Raw genomic sequence first — 10,219 nt, 5'->3', positions numbered from 1 at the left:
CACAAGGCTCCCTCTGGGACTGCTGCAGCCTGGGACATCCACAGCTCGGCAGTGACGCAGGATAGAAATAGAGAAAACAGTTGACAGTTAAGGCCAAAGAGTTCAGGGCTGCATGAACCCCGCTTAAATGAAGGGAGAGGACCATCCAGTCGTCAACAAAGACGCCCTGGAAGCTGTGGGTGCTGGGTGAAAGGTGAGGCCAGGCTGCCGGGTGCGAGGGATGCGGGCTTCCGGCTTGGGAGAAAGGAATCCTCCTTTAGGCCTAGAGCAGGAGCCATAGCCTGTGACCTCTGGCCGGCCACCAAGACACCCTGGGGCCCCTGTTCTGGGAGCAGCAGGTCAGAATCCCTTTCCGACTTGCTTCCCGTGTGGACCTGTTCTCAGGGAGACAGAATCTAGAATGTGTCCCTCTCACAGCCCTGAAATCACATTACTACCCCAGGGAGTGTGTGTCTTAAACACTGAAGATTTTCTAAAAGCGAGATTGGGGTGTCAGCCAGAAATGGCACACGCAGGAGTCACTGCACCTCAAGTGCCTTGGGCCTTCCTCACCGGGAGCTCTGCAGTGCGCTGGGCTCTCACAGCGACACATGCACTCCCAGAGCTGAGCCCCTGGCGCTGCTCTTCCGAGCCCCCCCCCCCCCCCGTCCAGGGAGAGGGGCGTAGAGGTAGCCCCCACACTGACCACATTGCCATGATCAACTGTAATCCTCTGACGTCTTAGTAGTAATGACGATGGAGATTAGTAATAAACCTAAAACCAAAACTAGTACTAGTACTAATGAATGCTCATCAATTTAAAATGACTAGCACATCATTCTCAAAGCCGGAGGGGCAAGGGGCTTCGAGGGGAGCGGAGCAAGTGGGAGCCCAGCTGGGGTGAGGACGTGTGTGTTTGTGTGTGTGTGTGTGTGTGTGTGTGTGTGTTTAGGGGGTGGGTTCCAAGGGAAAGCCGAGGGGGGAGGAAGGGAGGAGGGGGGAGGGTTTCAGGGCGGGGAGGGGGGCGCCGGGGTGCAGTGACGGGAACCAATGAGCTGCCAACTCGCGCGTCTCCGGCGTGACTGCCGACATTGACGTGGAGGACACGTCAAATTGATCCCCGCACTCCGCAGCCTCCCGGTCAGACGAATTTCTCCTAATCGGATGAAGTTCACCCTAGGCCTGGGGTCGCGGGCGTGGAGAGTGTCCTGGGAGCGGGCGGCGGCGGCGGCGGCGGGCCCGGGGGCGGGCGGCGGCGCGCTCGGCAGCGGCGCACGGCGCTCTCCCAGCCCGCGGCCCGGCCGCCGCGGCTCTCGGCTCGCGCGCGCCCTCCCTCTATGCCTCTCCCGCGGCGGCGGCGCCCGAGTTCTCCCGGACCGCGCCGGGCCCAGCCCCGGCCGCCTCGGCGCCAGGCAGCTGGCCGGCCCGCGCGCCATGGGTAAGGGGCGGGCGGCAAGCAAGGCGCGGGCGGGCGGACGAGGCGGGTGGAGTCCCGGCGCCTCCCTTCCCGCGAGGCTGCTGGAAGACCAGGTCCCGGGTCCCCGACCAGCCGCGCTCTCTGCTCGCCCACGGTCCGGGGTGGGGGGAGGTTCGGCGTGTCGCGGGAAGGGATGTCCCAAGCAGACGCGTCAGAAGTCGCGGAAGGGCACGGAGGGCCGAAGCGCGCGGCGCCCCCTCTGCGGTCCCTGCGCCCCTGCCGACTCCCGGGGCCGGACTCGGTCAGTTTGCTCTGATGCTCAGGACCCGCCGGTCACCTTTGGAGGCGCCCTGGTGCGGCCCCCGTCCCCGCGCGGCCACCCTCGGCTAACCTGCCCGTGTTCTCTCCTCTCCGCTCACTCTCGTTCGGCGCGTCCGCAGAGCAGACGTACGGCGAGGTGAACCAGCTGGGCGGCGTGTTCGTCAACGGCCGCCCCCTGCCCAACGCCATCCGCCTGCGCATCGTGGAGCTGGCACAGCTGGGCATCCGACCCTGTGACATCAGCCGGCAGCTTCGCGTGTCCCACGGCTGCGTGAGCAAGATCCTGGCGCGCTACAACGAGACGGGCTCCATTCTGCCCGGGGCCATCGGGGGCAGCAAACCCCGCGTCACTACCCCCAACGTGGTCAAGCACATCCGGGACTACAAGCAGGGCGACCCCGGCATCTTTGCCTGGGAAATCCGCGACCGGCTGCTGGCCGACGGCGTCTGCGACAAGTACAACGTGCCCTCCGTGAGCTCCATCAGCCGCATCCTGCGCAACAAGATCGGCAGCCTGGCGCAGCCCGGGCCCTACGAGGCAAGCAAGCAGCCGCCGCCGCAGCCCGCGCTGCCCTACAACCACATCTACCAGTACCCCTACCCCAGCCCCGTATCCCCCACGGCTGCCAAGATGGGCAGCCACCACGGGGTCCCGGCACGGCCGGCCACGTCAGCATCCCCCGTTCCTGGCCCTCGGCTCACTCGGTCAGCAACATCCTGGGCATCCGGACGTTCATGGAGCAAACAGGTCAGTCGTGCCTGCCTCTCTGGCCTTCCCGGAAGGGGTAGAGCCGAGGCGGGAGGGGATGAGGGGTCGCTCTGGCCGTCTTCCTCCAGTCGGCTTGGCTCAGGGGAGGGCTCCGGGCTGGCAGGGGAGGCTGAGGGTCCCGGGCCTTCTGTGGGAGTCCTCGGACATCTTGAACTTTTTATGACAAATATGGAAAATATTTCCCAAATGGAAGAGCAATCGCCGACCACAAATTCAGAGGCCTGAAATTGCGCTTTTTCATTCTTGCAAAAAGTATGCAAACCCCTATCGCCAGATCTAAGCCAAACAAACCGCAAAGTCAATTCTGCGACCCTTTCTTAAGGTCGAGATCTTTCGGGATCCCTCCCCCAAAGGGCTCTGTCCCTTCCAGGCCCAAAGGCTCTTTGAGTAAAAGGCGACCAGGCTGGCTGGCTGGCTGCTCTGGTAGAGTGGCCTGGATCTCCAGCAGGCGGGGCAGCCTTGTGGATCCTGGAGCTGAGATCTAGGGTGGCAGGCACCCGAAGCTGCAACCATCCTCAGGGTAGAAGCTCCTATGGATTTGCCCTTGGCCTGCAATTAGAACTCTCAGCAAGCCGGCAGGCACCCCTCTGGGTGTGGAGGAAGAAGGTGGGAGAGGGGGGAAATTTTGGGCAGCCATCAGTGCTGGGCTTGGGAGCAAACTGCAGGGGCTGGACTGAGTCCCGAGTCTTTGCACACTGTTCCCGTGGCCCCAGCCGGCCAGAGGATGGTGAGTCCTTCAGTGAGCTGACTCAGCAGGAAAGTAAGAGGCAAAATTCACCGTAGCCCGAGAGAGAGGAGGAGCAGCAAGAAAGAAACTGACGGCTTAGCTCCAGCGGCAGCGGGGGCGCCTCCGGGCTGCACACTCACTTTGCTTCTCCTCAAGGCTCAAACCCAGCCTGGGCGGCAGGCTCCAGCCAGAGCTTCGCACAGAGTGGCCCGGGGGCAGCAGGCTGGGAGGTGACCTCGCCGGGCCTGAGCCCACATCTGGAGCTTTCTCTCAGTCCCCTGAGCACACACGTGCGGGAGGAGCAGGCATGGGCCTGGGGTGCTCGGGCGGCTGGGTTGCCGCCTCTTTGGGGAGGCCTGGGGTGGCTCCAGAAACAGTGCTGAGTAGAAATGGCTTCCAGCCCTCCAGACTCTTACTGAGACGTTGAGAAGCCCATATGATTCTCCTGAGCCTGCTGTGGATTGTAATTTTTGGGGCGCTGCCTCTGAACAGTGGAAAGGCCCTGGCTGCCGGAGACCTCCTGTTTTCGCGGGAAGCGGGTCAAGGGCTGGGAGGGGCGCGGAGTGGGCCCAGCCGACCTGCCCCTGCCACTTAGGGAGCGAAAGCGAAACCCGGGGCGGCCGCTCCGACGCCCCCGGCCGGCAGCCGCTCAGGTGTTCAGAGGCGCCCGGGCCTCGCGTGCGCTGCGCCGATCCGGACGCTCCCGCTAATCGGCCCGCGTCCCGCAGGGGCCCTGGCGGGGAGCGAGGGCGCCGCCTACCCCCCGAAGATGGAGGACTGGGCTGGCGTGAACCGCTCGGCCTTCCCCGCCGGCCCGGCCGTGAACGGGCTCGAGAAGCCGGCCTTGGAGGCGGACATTAAATACACTCAGGTAACGAGGGCGGGGACGCGGGCGTCCTCAGTCCGGGGAGCGGAACGGTCGGAGCGGGTAGGGAGAAAGAGGAGAGAGAGCCCCTCCGCCTCGGGGCAGGCGAGCTGGGCAGAGCTGGGGTCGGCGGCCCGGCCGCCCGCGGAGTCTCTCTCTCCTTTCTGGGGTGCGCTGGCTTTCCAAGGGGTCGGACTTGCCGTTCGCCAAGACACCTCTGCTAAAAAATAACCTGGGACCCGTTAACACAAAACTTCGAGGCTCCCTTGCTCTAAATCTTGGGGGGTGAAGTCCATGATCCCCTGCATGTTGTATTAGTATTTCTAACAGTTTTGAGTGGAAATTACTTGGCTGAGTCCTTGCTGGGACAACAGAGGCCAGGCTTCCCGTGGGGGTGATTAGGCGGCCAGCGGGGGAAGTGCGACCCCCGCCCCCGCAGTCGCCTGCGCTGGAGAAGACGGCGGGGCTGCCCGCAGCTGCTCTGTTGCTCTCCCCGCAGTCGGCCTCGGGCCTCTCCGCAGTGGGCGGCTTCCTCCCGGCCTGCGCCTACCCGGCTTCCAACCAGCACGGCGTGTACAGCTCGCCGGCCGGCAGCTACCTCGCCCCGGGCCCGCCCTGGCCACCGGCGCAGGGCCCCCCGCTGGCGCCCCCCGGGGCCGGCGTCACCGTGCACGGCGGGGAGCTCGCCGCAGCCATGACCTTCAAGCATCCCAGCCGAGAAGGTGAGGGGCGCGGGCGGCAGGGGTTCAGATGAATGCCAGAGGATTAGGAAGGGTGCAAAGGAGAGAGACAGACAGACAGGCAGACAGAGGCTGGAGTGTGTACCAGCATAGATTCTTCCTCTGGGTTACACTTGAAGCTGTAACGTCTTGGAGCAGATTAATTTCTAACAGGTGTATGCTGTGTCCCTAGAAAGGCAGGCAGAGGTTGAGAGAGGCCCCAGGACCGACTCCCAACTTGGGTGGAGAAAGAGACCCCTCTCTGGGTCTCATGTTTCTGTGCATAGAAGGGTCTAGAAGGCACCCTCCAGGATCACTTCCTGTGGCCTGTGGAGTTGCACTCTCCGTGGAGAACCCGCTGTGGCACCTGAACCCCGCAGCAGGGGCGCCTCTCATGCACTGCCCATCTGTTTCTTCCACCTCCAAATCCATCCATCCTTCCTTCCTCCCTCCCTTCCTCTTTCTTTTGTTTTTTATGCCAGGCCCTGTTCTCCCCTGCATTCATCTTCTTAAACACATCCTCTGGGAAAGGAGAGAGCATTTCAATCCTGTGTCTCTAAGTCTAGACTCTTCTGAGCTCGGGGCAGCGGCTGGGGTCCTTCTTTGTGTGGGAAGTGTGGCTGGGAGCTCTGCTGCCTCCTCCTCCCTGCATCTACTCTCGGATAAGCCACCTAACAGATCCGAGGAATTTCACTGACAGCCAACAGTGTGAGAGGCAACTTCTCACACTGACCTTTGGGTTCTGGTTTTTCCTGTGACTTGGGAAAAGCGCACCTGCCTTAGAGTCCACATTTTCCTCACTGGTGAGAGGAGTGGCTAGATTTGCCAATTTTGAACCTGCCTGCACTGAGGTTCTGAGCACTAGAAAGTTGCAAATTCAACTACCCTACAGTGGGGGAGTCAGCCCAGGGACCCAGCCTCTTTCGCTGCAGAGGCTGGGCACAGCCTGGGGCAGCGTAGGGCACGGGGGCATTCTGGATTACCAAAAGATCTTTACTAGCGGATCGACCTCACGCCGGCCAATGCAGAAGTAGGGGCAGGCGGTGGTGGGTGGACAGGGGGGCAGGAGGAGCTTCTTCTTTGGTGATGCCCAGGCAAAAAGCTTTATTTATAAATTTTCACAGTTTCATGGAGCCATAATAGTATGATTTATGGAGGGGGGATTAAGATGCTTTCATTAACAGTCAAGTGGAGAAACAATTTATTTTCACTGTTTCCAGAGAACAAACATTCTGGGATATCAGTTTACAAATGTTTGAGAATTAGAACTCCTTGAAGCTTTAAACTTACTTTAAGTGTAGTAGGGAAATACTATGTGTTTATTTGCAGGAAAATCCAAGTAAAGGAAATTTTAAAAGTTGAGAATCAGAGCTCCTTTGAACTTTCCCTTTCAGGACAGATAAGGGGTCTGGGAGGGGGGAGTGTTTTGCTCAGAGCTTCATCCTTGCCCTCCTTGGCCTCTACTTGTTTTCTTGACACCTGCGGTTGTCTGTTGAATTAGAAATGGAAATGGAATTTACCAAATTACACTTACTATACTAAAATTGTTTAACTAAGCAGATTCATTTGATTTAGCAAAGTGTAGCCACAAACTTAAATGATTTTTCCACTGGGCTGATCCCTAAGTGAGGGAAGACTTGAAAGAAAGGACTCGCTGTCTTCAGAGCGAGAAGGTTCTTTCCTAGCAGAGCTACTGGGCCCGGGGCATGTTAGATACAAATTATCAAATGTAGGTAACAGTCCAGAGGTAAACATGCAGTTCTGAGCTCTAAGCTAACTCTAGTTAATTAGGGGGAGAGGGGGCTCATTCGTGGTTGATTTTCTTTAGAAGAGCCTTTCCTTTCAGAAATACAGAGTCACTGAATGACAATGGCATTCCTGCCCCTTTGACCATTATTTTTACTTCCTATTATGAAATACCCCACCTATTTCCAAAATCCGCAGCAATAATTAGCTACATTTGTTGTTAAATTAATAACCTAATTTCCCGATCCTGACAGTTCTTTAAAGATCCAGGTAAAGGACCATCAAATAAATCAGGGCCATCGTTAAAAATGATTTCTCCAGCTGGCATACAAGCGTTTGTGTTTGGACAGGAAGATATAAATAATGAGAATTACATACCTACTTGGGTTATGGATTTTTAATCTTCTTCTCATTGGCAGAAAAACTGACTTCAAAGATCACCTCCGCTGTCCCAAGTGGTCTGTGAAAAATTACAAAGTAAAGTAATATGAATCACTGGCTTTAATTTTCTAATCTTTGCTTAAGAAACTATCTTCAGAGAAACCTATCCCATAAGACAACTTAATATCATTAATTGTGCACTTCGTAAGACTAGTAGGAGTAACATTTATTGAATTTCTCCAATAAGAAATTTTTTTTTTACTGAAAGCAATTTAATATTATGAATGCTCCATAAACGACAAATATTTCTGATCATCTAGCCATAAATGCACAATATACATATAACGTATATTTATGTGTATGTTTGTACATATACTTCAGTGTCTTCTAAATCAGGTTCAGATCAACATCAACTGTTATCCTAAGAGAAGCTTACTCAAATGTCACTTTATACTTTATGCATTACAAGTGTTAACTTTATCTTGGTGAAGGATAGTGAGTCTGGGTTCCCTATTATTTGGGCAAAAGAGTATGATTTACATTTCCCATCGGTGAAAGGAAACTTTAATTCTTGAGAAGTGAATGGGACAGTTCCATTTCATCTAAATGGAAGGTGCTCATATTCTAGGAATCGGACACCCATCCAGCGCAGGGCCGTCACCCTCGCCCACCCCTCCCAGACAGTGGACAGACCCCACCGGACACCCCCGCAAGACAAGTGGTGCTTACAGTGTGTTTTCAGAAGCCTTCCAAAGCTCCCAGCTCTAAAATCCCTCCGAGCCGGGTCTGGGAAAGACTAAAGATTTAGAAATCAAACGGATAAGATGTTGCATATGCTCAAGGAAACATGTTTTTTATGTTTGTTAGATAACTGGCAGGTCGGTCCAGTCATCTCTGCTCCAGGTTAGTTCTTGCAGGATCCTAGAAGCCAGCTTTGCCAGGAGCTCTCGGGCACAGGCGTCGGCCTGAGAGCCTGCGGCCGCCAATCTCGGTCTCATTTGACGCAGTCCTGGGAGACCCCTTTCTAGACCCCTGCTGACACCCCTTCCCCTATGCCCCACGGTCCCAGTGGCCCTGGAATCGCAGTTCCAGTATATACATGTATATTTTTAAAAGCTTGCCCTCATTTCTGCCCATAAGAGTGAATGAGGCTGTGGCAGTCCTAACCCTGGCCCAAGCCTGCAAGGCCCCCAGGAGGTCCCCACGTGCGCAGACCTGGGTCCAGCAGGTGGGGAAGGAGAGGGGCATCCTATGGGGAGGGACTGGCGGGGCAGAGCTAACAATGCAGCAGCCGGACGGCCCCTGTAGAGTGGAGTGGAATCTGCCTCTGGCCTCCTGGGTGTTTATTTTTCACAAAATTCATTTTCTCGCTTGTCTCTCAGGCAACTGGCCTTTGGTTGAGACAGCTCCTCCCCAGCTCTTTTCTAAGCAGGCCCTCACCTCCAAGTGCGTGGACCGGGTGGAATGAAAAGGTCTGAAAACTTCATTGACTGAGCGGCCACAACTGTGTTTAGGAAAGAGAGCCGGGCGAGCGAGGGGGCTGTCCTGGAAAGGTCTTCAGCCCCTTCGCCATCTCTGGGAAACCAGATGTGCGCGCCCGTCCCTGGCGCAGAGGTGTCGGCCCCGCTCGGCCGTGCGCCCGAGGCCCGGGCCAGGGCAGCTGCGGGAGGAAACCACGGGGAACTGCCCCTCGCCCCACACTGAGGCGCTCCGAGCGCCCCCCTTTAGAGGAGGCGTTGGGGAGAAAAGAAAGTTGAAAATAGGCGCTTTTAGATATAAACAAGCTTGTACCGCCTGGTGCAGAAGCCGAAGCGGCTGAGCACTGGGAAAGGAAACACAGAGTTTGCCCAATCATGGCTTCACTTTTCTGGCTTCCAGTAGCAAAACTTGGGCCCCTTCCCAAACCTTATAGAGCAACGCACAGAATGCCGCCTGATCCGGCAAGACCACTGGCACTAAATCGGGAGGCCCACCGCCCCAGGACGTGCTGTGCCCACAGCGGTGAGCGCATTTGGATCCCCGGGCCGCGGGGGTAGAAGGGGGTCTGCCGCCCACTTAATGGGCATCTGCCGCTCCCCCCACCCCGTCCCTGGCCCTCCCCGAGGGGCGTTTTGGTGACCCATTTCCCCAGGCCCTTCGGAAGCCCTTCACTGCTTTGGGAAAGGCGATCTGAGCGGCTGGCAGCCCCTCGGGCCGGTGCGCTGGCTGGGGTCTGGGGTGAGTCGGGGTTCGGGAGATGGGGTGCGCAGATTTCGGCATCCAGCTCCCTCCCGGAGGATGTCTGGGATCTGAGCATCACCCGGCCCAGGGTCGCCCGGCTCTGCAGCGCTTCGCTGCGCCTGGCGCCTCCTTTACTGGACGGCGAGGGGCCAAGAGCATTGCGGGGGTGGTGTGGGGGCGGGGGTCCGCGGTGCGGAGAGTCTGCGGGACGGCCCTGCAAGGAGGGCCGCGGCGGAGGCTGGGCGGGTGAGTGGCGCCCGCAGGCCGGGGAAGGGTGGGCGCCCACGGGCGCGCGGGGCGCCGGGGAACGCGGCTCCTCCTTCCCACCCCGAGTGTGGGAGCAGCCCGCGCTGTCGCGGCCCCGGGCCTGCCCCTCGGCGCCGCGCCCGGCAGTGACCCGCTGCCCTGTGCTTCCTCCCGCAGTGGCCGACCGGAAGCCGCCCAGCCCCGGCAGCAAGGCCCCCGACGGCCTCGGGAGCTTACACGGACTGCCCATCCCGGCCTCGACCTCCTAGGGCCGCGCGTCGCTGAGCCCGAGCCCGAGGGCGGCGGCGGCGGGGCGGCGGGCGCGGCGGGGCGCAGACCCGGAGGACCCGCCGCCGAGGTGCCCGAGCCGTCAGCCCGGCCTCGTCCAGCCCGGCGCCGAGCCGCTGCGCATCCTCTGTCGGCCGGGGTTTCGGCTTCTCTGAACTTTGGTTTCAGACTGTTGCATCCTCGTCGCGACCTTTGCTCCGACGCGGCCTCGCCCTGCAGGCCGCCAGCATCTCTTCCTTCTCCCTGGGCAGTTTCGCATCGCCCCTCCCTCGGTTTCCCTTCCCCTCTCTCCCTCTTTCCCGCTCCCCCTCCGCTTCCTTTCTTCCTCCCCGCCCGCCCTCCTTCCTACCCATCCTTTCCTTCCCCACCTTCGCCCTCTGCATTTTCCCCTCCTCTGTCTCTGCTCCTTCCCTCCCTCCGTCTCCCTGTCTACGTGGGCTCCCGCTCCTGTGGTCCAACTCCGTCCACCCCCTTGTCTCCCTCGGCCTTTACAGTCAGGATTCTGCCTGTCTTCTTTCCTTCTGCCACCTGTCCCCACCCC

General features: G+C 58.8%; 1 protein-coding gene across 1 annotated transcript; it reads left to right on the top strand.

Moving 5' to 3' along the window:
* Positions 1-1,019: 1,019 nt before the first annotated feature.
* PAX1 (paired box 1) lies at positions 1,020-10,011 on the top strand. The gene is given in 6 exon segments (XM_032461168.1): positions 1,020-1,417; positions 1,837-2,364; positions 2,367-2,465; positions 3,942-4,084; positions 4,578-4,800; positions 9,568-10,011. Coding segments are annotated over 6 exon segments (1,359 nt in total). The 5' UTR covers positions 1,020-1,143; the 3' UTR covers positions 9,660-10,011.
* Positions 10,012-10,219: the final 208 nt, after the last annotated feature.

Source organism: Camelus ferus, chromosome 19 (genome assembly GCF_009834535.1).
Source record: "Camelus ferus isolate YT-003-E chromosome 19, BCGSAC_Cfer_1.0, whole genome shotgun sequence".
NCBI lineage: Eukaryota > Metazoa > Chordata > Mammalia > Artiodactyla > Camelidae > Camelus > Camelus ferus.
Note: the sequence above shows the minus strand (reverse complement) of the source record. Positions and strands in the feature narration are given on the sequence as shown.